The following is a 17500-nucleotide window of genomic DNA, read 5'->3' on the forward strand; positions in this document are numbered from 1 at the left end:
TACTTTTGAACAAGTATACAAAACTATACAGGTTATTTTATTAAATACCAACTAAACTATCGGCCATTATCAAAACATTAATAAGCACAACACACAGAGTTGTTTGTTATGTGAATTAATTTTTGAGAACTATAGAAAACATAATTTTTTCTACTCAAATAAACTTTGTAAATTGATATAAAAATTTACCTGTTCTCTTAAGTCCACGGAGAGATTTTCAGTGACAACTAAAGGTCGAATTGAATTTATTATTTCTTGTCCATAAACACTCATAAGTGCATCTATTTCCTTTTCCCCTCCAGTTAGAATGTTCCTTAGAGCACCAAGTGCTTTTACAGCAACCTCAACATGACTATCATTAAGTAATCTAAAAATAAATTTATCATTTTATCTTTTAATACATTAGAAAAAGTTATGCATAAGCTATTATTACATGAGTGCTGTATATTATCTAAAGAAAATCAGGTTGCAATAATTCATTTTTTTTTAAAAACCCTAATATATTTGAAGATGTCCTACAAGACGTCTTCAAATATATTAAGGTTGCAAATGTTTCTTAACATTTGCAACTTTTAGTAACATCAACAAATATAAGAAGAGTTCATTTTTGATTTGCTGATAATTTTAAATATAAATATCTTATGATTTAAACGATCATTTATATATAGTATATAATATCAAAATATAACAATATCAAAATATTACACACAATGTTATAAAACTGGGTATCACAGTCTACAATTAAAACTATTAAAACTATAATTTCTGTTACATCATTTTTTCTCATTAAACAATAAACATTCAATAAATAGTATCAAACTGGTAGTAACAAACTTAACATTATAAAAGTCAAAGTTTAAAAATTACAGCATTTTTCATTATTTAAATTAAAGTTAAAAATTACTATATAATTCTTTTATTTCTATATATAATATAGAAATAAAAGAATTACTAATTTATTATAATTAATGAAAAAAAGTCTGCTATAAAAAAATTTATTATGTTATCATTGTTATGTTGTTTTAGTTGGAGTTTTTTACTATAAATATTTTATGTTGGTTTAGTTTCATTTATTTTAAATTAAATACACTCCCAGTGGATTTAAATTATGCATAAGAGTTGTTATAGCTTATTACAGGTTTACAATAATAAAAAAAAAAAAAACACTGCAGCTAGCTGAAGCAATTCTTACTGATAACAACTTTATAGTTTTTACAAAATTGTCTTTAGTTTTACTCTTTACCATGTACCAGACAAAAACATTATTTTTTAATTAATGACTAAATTAAAAGCCATTTAAAAAACTTGAACAAGTAGCTTTTAATTTCAATAAATTTATAACTTTTACCTAAAGTTCTTAAATAATTAGCAACACATTCTCCTTTTCAATTGTAAATATTAAATCATACATAATTCTAAAAATCAAACAAGCTAGGAATATAAAGTTGCTTCTAAAAAACCAAACTGATGAAAATAAACAAGTGCAATCAAAGTTTCAGATATAAAAATCTGAATTTTAATTATCCCTAGATATGACAATCTCTAGTTTTTATTAGCGAATAATTATTTCTTATACAAAAAGAAGCAAAGATATTATGGTAAAAGAAGTTTAAAAAACAATAAACAATTTTCGAAATATCATCAAACAAAAAGCCAACTAGGTATAAGTAACTATTTTTTATAGTAACAACCACAACATTACTATATAAATTTCTTATCTGCACTTATAATGTGATTTATTTGTTGGAATTTTTTATTAAAAAATCCTGCCAAAAGCTTAGGTACACACATTTTTATAAAAATTTAACTTTAAACTACCAAAAGCAATAATAATGAGTGTTATAGAATAAAATTCTACATAACTACATGTCTCAAATAAGAGGATTCATTCAAAGAAGGTAGAGCATTCATTTATTTCACAATTTTAACAAGAAATTCTGTTTTCCTAATAAACTATTGAATAGTTAAAAGTTATCTTAAAGGATTTAAGATTTTAAAGGATAATATAAAAGTGCTAGCAATACTGATCTGATATCTTTTATTAGCCAATCTATTCAGAAACAAATGTTTAGTGTCTCCACTCTGCCATGTCACTTGCATTATCTACCAAAGTTCTCACAAAAACTTACTTTAATATATTCGATATGCCAACGTAATCAACAATTTTCTTTTTCAAAACTTCGTTTGTCTCTGAAGCCAAGTTCTAGAAAAGAAGGACACTTCTTTCATCATGCTTGAAAAATAAATCTGAGTGCAGCATAAATAATTAATGCATACCATAAGACCCCAAACACCATTCACACGCAGAGGTGGTTCATTTCTTTTTATTAAAGCAAGCAAAACTTCTAAAGCACCATACTCAACAAGAACCTTAAAAAACACAATATTAGGTAAATTAAACTTTACAATTGATATCGTTGATGTAATTGATTGTGTACACATGATGTTTATATAGTTGGTGTCATTTGTGTACAACCATCATGTTTATATTGCACATTTGAGATTAATACTTTTAGTTTATTCAAAAAAAATCTCAAATATTTAAAAAAAAAAGAGCAATTAAAACAAAAAAAAATACATTATGAATAAGAGTTATATGAAAGATAATTGTCTCCAGAGATCTAGAGCTTTTCAGGTTCCATTAAAAATAAACAAACAAATATTGCTGCAAGACATAACTTTATATTTTTAGAAAGGTCATAATTTTATATTTAAAAAAACAAACTTTTAAACTTTTGATGATTTTTAACATAGGGTGCTTAAGATCTTTAATATAGGGGTGCTTAAGATCTTTAACATAGGGGTGCTAAAGGAGAAAATATTTGCTTTTCTAAAGATTCTGTTGAAATATTCATTTACTAATTTAGTTTTATTTTAGAATTTATATAGCTCATAAGATTCATAAGATTATACATAGTAATTTGATACATTAGTAATCTGTTAGATAACTATAGCCAATACAAACAATTTATTATCAAATTTTTTATCATAGCTTTGTTAAAAACTTAAATCTACATTATAATTTTTTTTTTCTTTACTATTATTACTGTTATTTCTCTTTACTATTATTACTGTTATTTCTTTCTTTTTATATTTTACTTCTATAACAGTAATAATTTTTGCTTATGAACCAAATCTCAATTACTGATTTTTAAAAATTATCATATAACAAGTGTGCGTAAACCAATGTTTGTTAATTTATGTACACTTGTTAAACTTTAGAAGAACATGAATTTATAACAAGCCGAGTTAGGTATTGCTGTTGAGGTTGTACGAAAGTTAGCTTCAATGACAAATAAAAAATATAAGCAAATGTAATGATGCTAGATGACTTTATATTTATTGACTTGTAGTTTTTTTTAACTATTACTTTTTTGAATGAACATTTTAAAAATAAAATTAAAATAACCAGCAACTAAAATAGTAGCAATTATTTGAAATATATTACTTTAACTACTTGAAATACTTCAAATTTCTTTTACTGAAAGTAAATACATTTTGTATTAATTTTTCTTTTAATAAAATAGACTATTATCATTGTATCTAAAAGTTTTCAAAAAGACTTATTTCTTTTATTAATAATATTTTATAATATAAACTTTATGATTACTTTTGCTTTTCTTATACTGATTTTAAGGCTCTTTTTATTGGAAATGTTATTTGCTATTTTTTAATTATATTTTCTGATAGTTGAGTTCAGTTAATTAAATAACTGGAGAACAGAAACATTTTCATAAAAATATTATAGCTTTAAAAAATTAACCATTTTTGAAGCCATTAAAACATTATTCATTTAACAATAAGCAAGAAAACAAAAAGTTTTATCATGATTGTTTAAATATATAATTTATAAATATTTTAATAAATATACCATTTGTAAAAACATACTAAAGGATCGGAATGTTTGACAGTTTCACAAGATTTAATTTTTGCACTAAACACTTTTTCTAAAAACTATACAAACAGCAAATTAATATTAGGCTGTGAAGAATTTCAAAGAAAACTTTAATAAAATACTAAGCGAGATAATGCAATTATAATCTTTTTATTAAAACTATTTTTATTAAATTTTGAAAAATTTTCATAAATAAAGTTAATATTGCACTTTAAGAAAAAGCACCTTAAGAAAAAAAACACTTTAAGAAAAAGCACTTTAAGAAAAAATCTTTTTAATAACAACTTCTTTCGCTCTCAAAAAATACAGAGTTTCATGAGTTTTTCTGATATATGGAACCCAGCATAAAATCAAGGTCTGATATCCCGCATTCTGTAACATATATCACCAAAATATTTCTCAGATCTGTACTAATATGCAATAAGGGTCTGAAGGTTAACCTTTTGTTTAATAAATAAACAAAACCAATGGTTTAATAATTTTAATATCATTACTATAAAACTAAATTTTACCTTAATTTAAAAATCTTTATTATCTTACTAAATCTATTATTATCTTACTTCCAATAAATGTTAAAAAAAAAAACAAAAAAAAAAATAATTTTAGAAATGATAAAAACTTTTGTTTTTTTATTAAGTAGAAAATTGATGAAAAAAATAATGGGACATAATACAGTTTCTTATTTGAAAGCATACTTCCTCTTTAACATTGTTTAGCTCATTTCTAACTAGAGTGTTATATAAGGGTTATAAATCTTTTCAAAACACACAATTTTGCAAAATCAAGCAAAACATGGTGAATTAACAAAATACCTTAAAAAAGTCAAGTCTATTTATATAAATATATTTTCATCTGATCTTCATTTTTTTAATAAGAGTTAAATAGTGGTATATTCATTTTATCCCTTAACTACAGTCATTTTATGAACCCTTAACTGCAGTCATTTTATAAACCCTTAACTGCATTCATTTTGCATAATTAACATTTAAAAGTGGTAAGCTCATTTTATGAACAAATAACTCAATGTTAAAAAAGAAAAAAAATGGGATAAAATTCATACAACAACTACCTACAACCTGCATACTGTTTTTTACATGTTAACTGGAAATATATACTTAAAATTTTTCTTTTGCGTCTTTTAACCTTGTCATATGAAATATACTGCCATATTAATATTTAAAAAATAAATAAATTACTTAATCAAAAAAAAAAATAAAAAACCTCTTTGCACGGCGAAAAAACTAGAAGTAGATTACACAACACTGAAGAAGAAACACTTATTATATCATCAGAAGAACTCGATTTCAGTGCAGATATTACAGGTTCCCATAATTTAGAATCTTGAAAAGTGGTATGCAACTGTTGAACAGAGCGAGAAAGACTCAGAAGACACTGCATACCTGCTGCCTGTAGAGAAATATTGCAGTCTTGATTAATAGCTTCATGAATATCTGTTATTAAATTTGTGGATGTTTCAACAATCTAGAATTTAAACTTAAAAGTTAATATATTTAATATATAGGTTATAATATTTAATATAAGTTAATATATTTATTCTTTTTAAAAACATACTAACTTGTTTTCTAATTTTTTCATCATTTGCAGAAAGTGCAGCATAAACTTTAAATGCATTCTTAAATAAATAAAAGCCATTAAATTAATTTAACTTTTTTTTTTAAATTTGTTAATACATATTTCTTTTTTAAAAATAAAAATATATTAAATACAAAATAGATACTAAATATATATCATATATATATAATTTATATTTAAATACTAACACTATACGCATATTACATGCTAAAAAAACACCTAATACATACTAAATATATGCTTAATGAATACATATATATATATATATATATATATATATATATATATATATATATATATATATATATATATATATATATATATATATATGTATATGTGGTATATATACATATGCATACGTGTATATGAATATGAATACATGTATAAATATGTACATGTGGTAAATATACATAAGTATTTGTGGTATGTAATATTGCTGATGAGTAGTATCTATGCAGGTCTAAGACTCCTGGAAAAATCATTGGTGATTGGAATGCACTCCTGAGGGGAATCACCTTACATACACTACTTAATTAGAATAAATGACAAGGCCAAAATTTTTCACTTATGTCTTTTTTGATCTTTATTATACTTGTTATATCTTTATGATACATAAACTGAAAAATATAACCATGATTTTGTACACTAGGAGGGAGGGGGGGGGGATATATTTGATATTGCGACTTTATACAATTTAGTTTTTATTTTATTAGAAAAAAAAGAAAAGTTTTCTTTACTAGAAAAGATTATTTTGCACAGTAAGCTCTTATAATTATATAATAATATTTAGTATTATATAATAATACTAAATATATTATAAATATATGTTACATGTGCACTAAATATATATAACTAATTTCTTATCAAAACATACCTCTTTTAATTTGTCAGCATTTTCTTTAGATACATCTGCATTTACTTTAAAATATAGTGCAATATTTTTGATGAGATGATTTGAAATAGAGGCTATTTCCTGCAGAGTTATACTATCTTCAATGAAATATGCTTCAAAAAATATTGCAAAAACTTTAATTTATTTTAATTATTCAAGTTTTGCTTTGTAAACATTTTTTTTGTTGTTGTTTTCTTATTTCAGCAAAATAATAACAAATTAAAAAAAAAAAAATTTTTATTAAAATAAAATACCTAAAGAATTGGCTGCAATAATTCTAATATAATCAGGCTTTTCACTATGGCACATTCTCACCAAGACTGATAAAATCTTTAAAACAAATTAATGATACAAAATCATAACATGAAAACAGTAGAAAATTATGGTTTTGTAAAACAAAAATTGTAAAAACCAAATAGTAACCACAAAACCAACCAAAAAACATACAATCAAAATAAAAGCAAACATCAGATTTCTCATATTTTTAAAATGAAGAATTTTTATATTGAAAAATAATGAAAATAAATGTAACTACCCATAATTAAAATAGTTAAAAAATTTTAACTGTTATTTTAAAATAGCTAAAAAACACAAACATTTAAACTAAAAAGTAAACATTTAAACTAAAAAGTTTTTATCTGACAGGTATGTTGATAAATTCTAGAAATCATCGAGATTTGATTGAGAAAATATACTTGCATAAACTTTTTTGAAATAATAACACTTCTTAAATAAAAAAAAAAAAAAACAGCAATTCAAAAATGAACTAACAAATTCATTTTAGATAATATTAAATCATATTAGAAGTAAAAAAAAACACCTTTTGTTTGAGAATTTCATCAGAACTTTTCGTTGAAGAAGCACGCAATATTTTTGATAGGCTGAGTAAAAATAAAATGTGTAAAAATAAGAAAATTTATGTATATATTTATGTATATATACATTACATTAAAGGCATAGTATTACCAAGCCATTTTATGTTATAAACAAAAAAACAATATAAACGTGGTAAAAACAAAGCGTGATTTCAGAAATAACTAAACCGATATTTAGTAAGCCACAGTTTTCTGTTTTTTTAGACATATATACATTAAGGTTATGACAAAAAAATAATTTTTTGGTCTGTAGTAGGAATCAATGAACATTTTAATACTGATTAAGAAAATCACAATTATGTCGTTCATTTTAAAAAAAAGTTCCCACACCAAAACACCCAACAATGGTGGGTGCCATATATTACCAAACATGTACCAAAAATATTTCTCTCTAAAAGTATATCAAGCTATATTTTTAAAAAAACAAGATTTCATAGTTGAAAAAAAAAAAAGAAGGAAACTTTTAAATAAAAGTTCGGTTTTTTAAAATTCATTGTAAAAAAACTAATGCTTTTAACAAAAATTGAAAAAAGCACTTTTAAAGACATTTTTTTAAACAATATTTTTATATTTTAAGATGGTTTTTTTAACAATACTTGCATATTTTAAGATGGTTGGACTTATAAAAGATATTTATGAAATCTCTATAAAATTTCATTTTTGAGTTCCAACATGATATACTCTAGGAGAAAAATACTTTTGGTAAAATAAGACGCCCACCATGCCATTGAGTGTTTTGGTGCAGGAATTATGTTTTAGAACCAACTCTAATAACAACTTTTAAGTAATTAGGTTACAAAAGTTCATCCTTTGCGATTACAAGATATACACAATTTTTTTAGTCATAACCTTAATATACATCTTTAAGATATATATCATAAATACATCTTTAAATTTTTCAATAATGTTTTGGTGGCTGGTGATATTGAATATCAGCTGTGTTATGACCGTGGACATAACTAGAGATATGACACGCTTTTTTGTTTCTTTTTTTTGGGGAAAAAAACACGCAGGAGTTTGTTTTTTTAGTTTTATTGGAAAGAAAAAACTGAATTATTTCATTGTACATAATTGTTTCATAAGTATAATAATAACAAAATGTAGCAAAGTTATTATAAATTTGATTTATTTGTTTTAAATATCAACTTGTACATTGTATTGACAAGTCAACTCTTATAACTTGGTATATAAGTTGTAATCTAAATTTGCAAATGATAATCAAATAAGTCAAATTAATGGGAAAGGGTGGAACAGTGAATGTATTGGAAAAATATTTTAAAATTTATAGTCATGATATTAAATATTAGGGCATAAAGGCACTTCATACATCAGACATAAAACCATACACACCATGTAAAGAGAAGTGTTCAATTACAATTTTTTTCTAAGTTCTGGGAAAAAATGTGAATGTTAAAAAGTAAATGCACAGGGAGGGGGCAGGAAAGAGCTAGGGCTATTTAAAAACTGAGTTCAGGCTTAATTAAAGACTTATTTCTAGTACTGATTATGAAATACTTTTAAATTCATACATACTTTGTATTACAATATATAATACAAACTAAAGTACAACAATAACTTTATTTTTATTGTTTTTAATGCATTTTGGGTATTTTTCATTGTTCTAATTTTTGTAACTTTCCCATGATTACCCACCATCTTTTTTTCTGAAATAACTGTAATAAAGTCTATTAAATTAGAAGAAAAAAATCTTTTTAAAACCAGTGTTGATCCTAGGTTACCGGTGGTTTGAAATGGAGGCACTTTTTTCTAAGTATTAGCCACAGCCATTTTTAGAGGTTTTTACTGAATTTTATCTTATCAATAAATTTTTAAAAATTTACAAGCCTACCATACATAAAAACTAAAAAAATATTTCTTTTCACTTCTTAAACTGCAGGTTTTGTATATTGACTTATCAATATAATCAAAAATCAACCTTTTATACTTGCAAACAATTTTATTGGTTTTTTAGGTAGCCATAATGGATTAAATGTGACATTCAAGAATTCAATGTCTAAATTTTATTAAAGTAAGTCTAGAGTTGTATACAATAAAAAAAACTAGAAGGTTTTCTGAAATTTTGTTTTTAAAATATAAAGCTTCAAAGTATGAACAAAACATGTTTATGCTACTGAAGTTTTTATTTTTGTAAAAATCAGAAATTTCAAATGACCATATCTCATGAACCATAGAAAATTTTATGCTGAAATTTTCAGGAATTGCTTTTCTCATTGATATTAACAAACCCACTAAGCTTCATCAAAATCTGAAAGGATTCATGTTGGACCTAGGTCCAGTTGGCATGGAATGACTCTATAATAAAAGTATCACAGTTGTTAGTACAACATGGCAAATAAACATTTCCTTACAGTATGCCTAGATATATAACTAACTTATTATAACTTATTATAACTTATATAACTAAAAATTTAAGTTAAACTGATGTTTATACATGTAATTTTTAATGGTCATTTACTAAAAATATACTAGAATAAAGGAAAACTATTCCAAAATTTATGCCAAAAAAAACAAAAAATTAAAAAAAAAAAAAGCAAAACAACACCAAAAAACACGTTTTTTTCACCCCAAAAAACTTTTTATGTATGCATTGAGCAATTTTTCATACGCCTAGAGGGATTTCCATTAAACAACTTTGTATCATTTTTTAACTTTTAAGTTATTCTATAAGGGGTAGGATAAAAAAAGTAATTAATTTTATAAAAAACTACATTAATTTTTAAATGATGATTATGTAAAAAAGTTTGTTACCAAAAGTTGACAATTATACTACATATAAACACTATTTACTAAACTCAAACAAGTGTGAGTTTTTGAATTTTTTAACTCTTGCTTGTAAATGCTTTCTAGTTTAATAATAAAGATATTATAAAGAAAAAAAAATAATATAAAGGATATATGTTATATATTGTATATATATTTTTTATTTTTATATTCTTATACTATATAAGTTGCACGATCATAATTTAAGTTTTAAACTTTCCTATATTATTACTATGAAGTGAAGTAAGCTTTTTACTAGTATTTTGAAATGGAAATAAATTAAAACACTGGAACAGATTAAGCTTCAAAATTTATAAAGATAACAAAGAGTTTAATAATAAATCAAACAGCAAACAATACTATAAAATAAATACGCATATGCCAATATATATACAATATATTTGGTTCTGTTTGCCTAATGTTCATTTGGAAATTTTGATAGCAAACGAATAAATTTTCTTAAAAAATGACAAAAGAGCAAAGTATAAGCTAATTTTAAAATTATAAATCTCAGTTATGATAAATTAAAAAATTAACATTTTAAATGGTTTGGTAAAATATTTTTTTGCATTTTAAAAAACTCGAATACTTTAAAACAAAAATAATCTTTAAATTAAAAAAAAATAGTTTAAATCTTTTTAAACAAAAATAATGGAAATTTGTTCATATCATTTTGCATGATAGCAATTTAAATTCTATTTCAGTCTCATGTATATCTTCCTGATAATGTTGATTTAGCTTTGTTTTTTTAGCATTTAATTCCTTAATTTTCTGCAGAGCTGATTTCCACATTGCAAACTCCACCAGTGTGGTGAATTCCATCATATACTTGTCCTTTGAGCTACCTTTTTTTTGGTGACACTTTTGCGCAGATAAGTCTATTTCCATTAGCTTTATAACAGATTTTACTCCCTCCAATACATCATTTTTCTTTTTCTTTTTTCTTTTCATTTCATTTCAATTCATCATTCATTTCAAGTTCTGCATGAGAGATCTCATTAGCTTTTCAAGTTCTTGATATAAGAATGATGCTAATGGAGAATCTGACTGAAAAAGTCTTAAGAAAGCTTTACAAATGAAACCAAATATTGAAAAAAAGTAATTTTAGCAGGCATCAGAAAATTATGATTGACAGCATCAGTAACAATGTTTACAGTATAATTATTAGGTAGTTTAGACTGCGTGACATACAACAACACATTATCATAAATATCTAAAGCTCTTTGACATACAGATACATTTTCAAACCATCTTGTTGAACAAAATTTCAGAGAAAACTTATCACTTCCACAAACTGTTTGATAATCTGTCCTACGAGCAGGACTATCATGAGAAAGTTTATAAAAACTTTTGAGTTCTGCATTAACATTCCATTTCACCTTTTTATGACCTATTTGAAATGCACCATATAAAACACGTAGGCCACATCATTCACCTTCAAGAATAGATGTTTAAAACTTTTTGTCAACCATTGAGAATACCAAAAAATTTTCAATTCACATTTGGTCCATCCATAAAAATTTGTAAAGTTTTGGTTTGAAGATTTAAAACACTTGTAAAACCATTGTACAAATTATTTGCAGATGCATGACCATGAAACACTGATGAAAAGTATCTTGTAGCCACATGGTTGCGAATAACATCCCAATAACAAAAACAAATATCCATTTGACCTTTTCGAACAACATTGTCTAAAGACTCATCAAAACATACAACTATGTGTGTAGAGCTAAACACCATCTTTAAAACAAGATCATGAAAATATGGGGCAAGACCATGTGTAATGTTATAGGCTACTTTAGTTTTCCCAATAGTCATTTTTTTTAGCTATAAAACTGTCAGGAAACATAAACTGAAACAGTTGTCCTATTTTTGAACATGATCTGTAAGAGAAATGCTGCTGTGTAACCTATAGTGCCTAAAGTATTTGATTGTTAAGTAATGTATACATGTTAACTCATTCTGAGCCATAAATAAAGAGAAAGATGGTACTGTTGCGCTGGAAGAAATTGTTGAAATGATTGGCATTAATTGAAAAGATTTGGCTAATGCCAATTATTCAGAAGCTATTAAAGTTGACATTAACGAAACAGTTCCTTGTGATACTGTATTTTTCTGTGACTTGTTAGTAAAATAACCAAATACTGTTGGTTGGCTTTTTAAAGATATGTTTTTTAAATCCTTTGCACTTTTTTCATGACTTTTGACTGCTGTTATACCCATATTTATACTTATGGAATGTCTTTCCGCATAAACCATTTATACCCTTTGTTTTATCATCAGCTCTCTTAAGCCAACCCCATGATGGATGACATTCAAGATTGATCCAGTCATTATCAAAGTAAGTTATTTTAGACATTTTTTTTATTTCTATAATATTTACCAGGAAAAAATTAACATTGTATTAACATAGTTAAATAAAATCATACATTTCAATAGATTTATATATTTCAAAGATAGGTAATAAACTTTGGGTAATAATATATATATACTCTTTTGTTAATTCACCTCCCCAAGGCCTAGAAGACCACTACAGACGAGGAGGCTACTTAATTGTGGTTATAACCCTCTCTCAACTCTATAACTCTGAAACACAAACCTTGACGAACAAGGCTGCTGCGCGGAGAAACAAGTTGAGCGTGGTACAACCAGCGACGTAGTGGGAATCGAACTCGGAGCCTCTCGCTTATGAAGTGAACCACCACACCACTACCGCATATACCATTGCACCACTACCACAATAGCATTCATATTTTATTTTTCCATACAATTTTATGAATGTAAGGCAAAATGAATATACATTTATTTTTTATATGATGGTTGTGTGGGAGTTTGTAAAAAAAGATTTATAAAAAAATTAAAAAATTTTGAAAGAGATTTTTTTCCCTGACTTTTGGAAAAAAAATTGAAAATCTCTGATTTTTTCCTGACTAGAAAAAATTTCCCTGATTTCCAGTTGACTGGCCACCCTGCTCTATTAATTATTTTATTGAAATATTTAGTAACAGAAAACAAAATCGTTTCTAGAAAATGACAATTTTTTTTTGTACACTCAAACCTCTTTTTATGCAGTCCTTTTTTATGCGATACTTTATTTGTGCGTTTTGTTTTATGCGATTTTTTTTGTGCGATCTCACATAATTTAATTTTTGAATGCGCAATAATTTCAATCTCAATGATTAAAATGTGTAATATGTATGTACATACGTCGTTATTTTTTTAAATGCGTTTTCTTTTATGTGGTCCTTATCTAACACACAAAAAGAGGTTTGAGTGTATACAAAGTTAAATGAAACCTTTAAAAAAACTATTAAAGAACTAAAACAAAAATTTTTATTTATCATCTTACGAGCACAAGAATGTTAATACAACTTTTGATTGCAATAAAAAAAATTTACTTAAATATCTATTTAATAACAAAAAATAAAATTAATGATAAAAAAAGTTAAACTTTATTTTATTTTTAGTTTATATTATGATTTTTTGTTTTATTTCATTTCTTTATTGTAGTGGTCGATTTTTTCGCTTTTGAAATTTAATTATTTAATACAAATAAAAAATTGAAAGAAAATATTCCCTAATAGTGATAATAAAAAAATGAGTTGAATAATATTTAACTTGTTTTGTGGTAATTAAAAAAATTATTTTTTTAAATGTCTTTAAAAAATAAAAAAATAAAGAGAATTTTATAAAATCAAGTTTACATTAGGAAAATGCATTAAGCATTTTTTATATAAAACAAGGCCTGATACAGGTGACAAAATTAAGCATTACAGTCAGGTAGACATAAGAGGTGATTCTAAAAAGATATTGTAGATAATATGACCCAGTAGTTAGAATTCAAAAGAGTAGTAAAAGTTTTTTTGTGTAGAAAAATAATTTCTTTATGTTGAGTGTGGTGGTGGGTGAGAACATCAGAATGAGGTTAATAGCATCAATATCATAATAAGTTATAACACCCATACTCCTATGAGTATGGGTGTTATAACTTACCATAATATATACAACAACGGTAATATGTGACACTATATTCAAGAAGGTGAAGTGGTGATAGTTGTATTTTGACAGTTGTATATACATGCCATAGCAAAAATAAATTTCATATACTCAACTTTTTGTACTAATTCAGTTGTTTAAACACAAAGAATCATAAAAAATGAGTTCAAACGATTTCTGAAGACTTTACAAAATTCATGACTAAAAAGCAATTAGTTAACAAATTGTACTATAGGTGTAATAGTGATATGCTTTGGTCACTTCTGCCTGGACATCTAGTATTTTGTTATTCTCTTTCAAATTGGGTAAGTAATAATCACTTATGTACTAGAATATCAAAGCCAGACATTAAATCTACGAGCTGGATTTCAATTAATCAAATGCACATATTAGTCCCCACAAGCCACAAGTATTAGCTAAAAAAATTGGAAGTGAGACCCTGTGCTGGTGTGAAATGTGTTATGAAGTGAGGTTCTAACTTCAAGCATATAGTCAATTAGCATTGTCTGATGAGTATAGCATAGCCATTAGACTTTAAGCCCTTTAACCACATTTAGCAAGATCATGTTCATTTTGTCACAGTGGCGTTTATCAAAAGAAGTTGTGGCTCACCAGTTAAAAAGTAAGTTATTCATTACTGCAACACAAAAATCACATACAGATGACTAACAGAGCGCCTACTTATATTTTGATCTTATTTAAGTTAGTACAAAATATAATTGATAATATTAATAGTTCATCGTTAACATAGCTCATATAGTAGTAAAGGTGAAAATATCAAATTAAAAAAATAAACATTAAAACAACGAATAAAATGAAAAACGGTAATCTAATCAATAAAAACTAAAAGCATAAACAATACAAAATAACTACAAAAAAATGCATTATTATAGGAAGAAAAAAGTGCTAAAATCAAATGCCTCAATGTAGCAGCAAAGGTGATTTTTTTCTTAGGGGCCAGGGATTATATTTCTGTGGTGTTTCAAAGAGGTTAAGAATAGTTTTTTTCTTCTCACTTTAGAGTAAAGAGAGAAGGAAAAAAAAATAATTGTTACAGTGACTAGCATCTACCATATACCCAACATCATGCCCTACAGCTATACCAACTGTATATAGATTTTGCTATTGAAAAAAAGTCCAAGCTGTGCAAGTCTGAAAACAAAGCTAAATCAATGATAAATAATAACAGAAACAGTATTAAAATATTCATGATTCAAAAAAAAAAAAGTTTACCATGCACTTGCTTCCAATTGAACTGGATCAGCATGATCAGGAGATATGAGAATCAGCAATTTCTTCATAATACTATAGCAATCATCTATTAATTAAAAAAATATTGTTTTGTAATCTTATTTCACTTGTTAAAAGAACCAATTAATAAAACTCTGAATATATCTGAAAACAATTATATCGTACTAATTATAATATCTTTAATAACTACTATATTTTATCTAATACAATAGTAACGTTAATTTTACATATTATAATTGTCTATATGTTCCCTTCCGTCTTCCCGCTCTTCTTTCACTTTTCATGTACAACTTCCACATCTCTTGTACTATTTATGCGCCTCCCTGTACTACTTCTTCATTCCTTTTTATCTACTTTTTGGAGGTTGCTAGATGCGTCTTAATTAATAGTTCAAACAGGTTTGCCTAGCATTTATGTTAGGGGCTTTACGCTTTATTTAACCTAAATGTTTCACTTGATTAGTTTAATAATTATTGTTTTATGCCTAAAAAGTTTGTTATTTCTGTAACAATATATATCAATTACAAAATTATAAACATAAAATATAAGTTTTCCAAAAATGGTTATTAATAACTGTTTTAATATTTGCCTTAATGGATAATGAAGTTTTCTTGAACTGATATAATAATATAAAATAGTACAAAAGAACTTTTTTTTCCCTAAATTTTACCAGCTTTGACTTGTAGAATATTGTTTTTAAGTAAAATTAAACAAACAATCAAAATATAAAAATGAAATGCTCAAAATGAAAAAACATTTATTTTTTTAAATTTTAACATTTATTCTTAATATTTTGCAAAGAAAAATACCATACCATGAAGTAACTCATTTGCAATCATTTCATTGGCACAAACAATTACTGACAATGTCCCAACTACTGGAATTAATACCGACGGATGTTTACAATCTAACCATACTGCTAAAGCACTAATAACTCCAGCATCATATAGAGTAGTTTGGTCTTTAACATTCTAAATAAACAATAATAATTTAAAGCCATAATCAGAAATCAAAATATTTAACAGATTATTTCTACTTAATAACATAGATAAAATTTAAATGGTTAATGAATACATTGAAAAAAAAAAACCTTGCAAGACCGCAGCAAAATATTAGCCACACATTCAGCACACTGAGAATTTTTTCTTAACAGTTGAACAAGTGATGATACTAAATTGACATCCTCATATATTAGATCAGGAGGAACTTGGTTTGTGAGATAGCAAGTACGTAAAGAACGCAAACAAGTAAGTACTAATTTTTCATCATGGTGACAAATTCCTAGTTTAAAAACATAATAGCTGTATTAACTGTAAATGTAAATAACAAAACTTGAAATAAATGAATTTTATTTTTTATTTTTGTAAAACCCTATTATGTCATGTTATTTATATTAATAATATTAATAATTTTATTTACTATGCTTTTACATTATTTAATTTATTAGAAAAGCTGTTGTTGTTAATCTTTAAGAAATATGAACTATTTTTTAAAAGAAAAAAATGCTTCCAGAACAACTTACTTACCTACCACTACACTACTACCATATTTAGTTAAATTTATGATAAATTAAAATTTTGAAAAAAAAAAAAAAATCACCTTTACAAAGAATAGCAACTGCTTGTGATTCAAGAACACGCTGTAATGACTCAGTTCCACCTATATTTAATTTATGCGATTTATATGTGACTTTAAAGTTAAAAAGAGATAACCTCACTGATAGCAATATGGTAATTTCAATCATAATAAAAAACACTACTTAAAGTTTAAGAAAAATGATAATAACAAAAACAAGTCAATAAACCTTGAGCTAAACTTCCGATGACTGCTGCTGCTTCTATAGCAAATTCTATGGCTGTGCTATCTTCAAGCACAAGTTCGATTATTCTGAAAAACAATAATACTATTGCTATGTAAACAACCAGCGCAGATATAAGACAGCTTTAATTTACCTACAACCCATCTTAATTCAATAAGCTTAAGCTCTTTTTAAGGACAAACTTTGATGGTGTAGCAATGGGTTCTCCACTGTCTCCTGTTCATGCCAATTTGTTCATGGGTCATTTTGAAAATAAATGGATTAAATATTTTTCTATAAAAGATACGTTGATGACATTTGTGTTGCTTTCCAGTCAAAAAATGGTGCGCATCTTTTTCTTAGATATATAAATAGTAGACACAATTCTATTTCTTTTACTATGGAACAAGAAGTAAATT

The 17500-nt window shown here is 25.4% G+C and overlaps 2 protein-coding genes across 2 annotated transcripts in view; both read right to left on the reverse strand.

Moving 5' to 3' along the window:
* Positions 1–5528, reverse strand: part of LOC136081733 (armadillo repeat-containing protein 8-like) — a 10030-nt gene extending 4502 nt beyond the window's left edge. The window contains exons 1-3 of the mRNA XM_065799622.1: positions 5472–5528; positions 5117–5377; positions 190–367 (exon numbers count right to left, since the gene is read on the reverse strand). Of these exons, the coding sequence (XP_065655694.1) occupies positions 190–273 (84 nt within the window). The 5' untranslated portion in view covers positions 274–367; positions 5117–5377; positions 5472–5528. The remainder of the gene's footprint in view (positions 1–189; positions 368–5116; positions 5378–5471) is intronic.
* Positions 359–7354, reverse strand: LOC101240225 (armadillo repeat-containing protein 8). The gene is made up of 8 exons (XM_065798595.1): positions 7347–7354; positions 7201–7261; positions 6635–6710; positions 6363–6493; positions 5472–5528; positions 5117–5377; positions 2278–2370; positions 359–367 (listed from the first exon to the last, which is right to left on the reverse strand). Exons 1-8 carry the CDS (start codon positions 7352–7354, stop codon positions 359–361), a joined length of 696 nt encoding a protein of 231 aa, XP_065654667.1.
* Positions 7355–17500: the final 10146 nt, after the last annotated feature.

This window comes from Hydra vulgaris, chromosome 06 (assembly GCF_038396675.1).
Source record: "Hydra vulgaris chromosome 06, alternate assembly HydraT2T_AEP".
NCBI lineage: Eukaryota > Metazoa > Cnidaria > Hydrozoa > Anthoathecata > Hydridae > Hydra > Hydra vulgaris.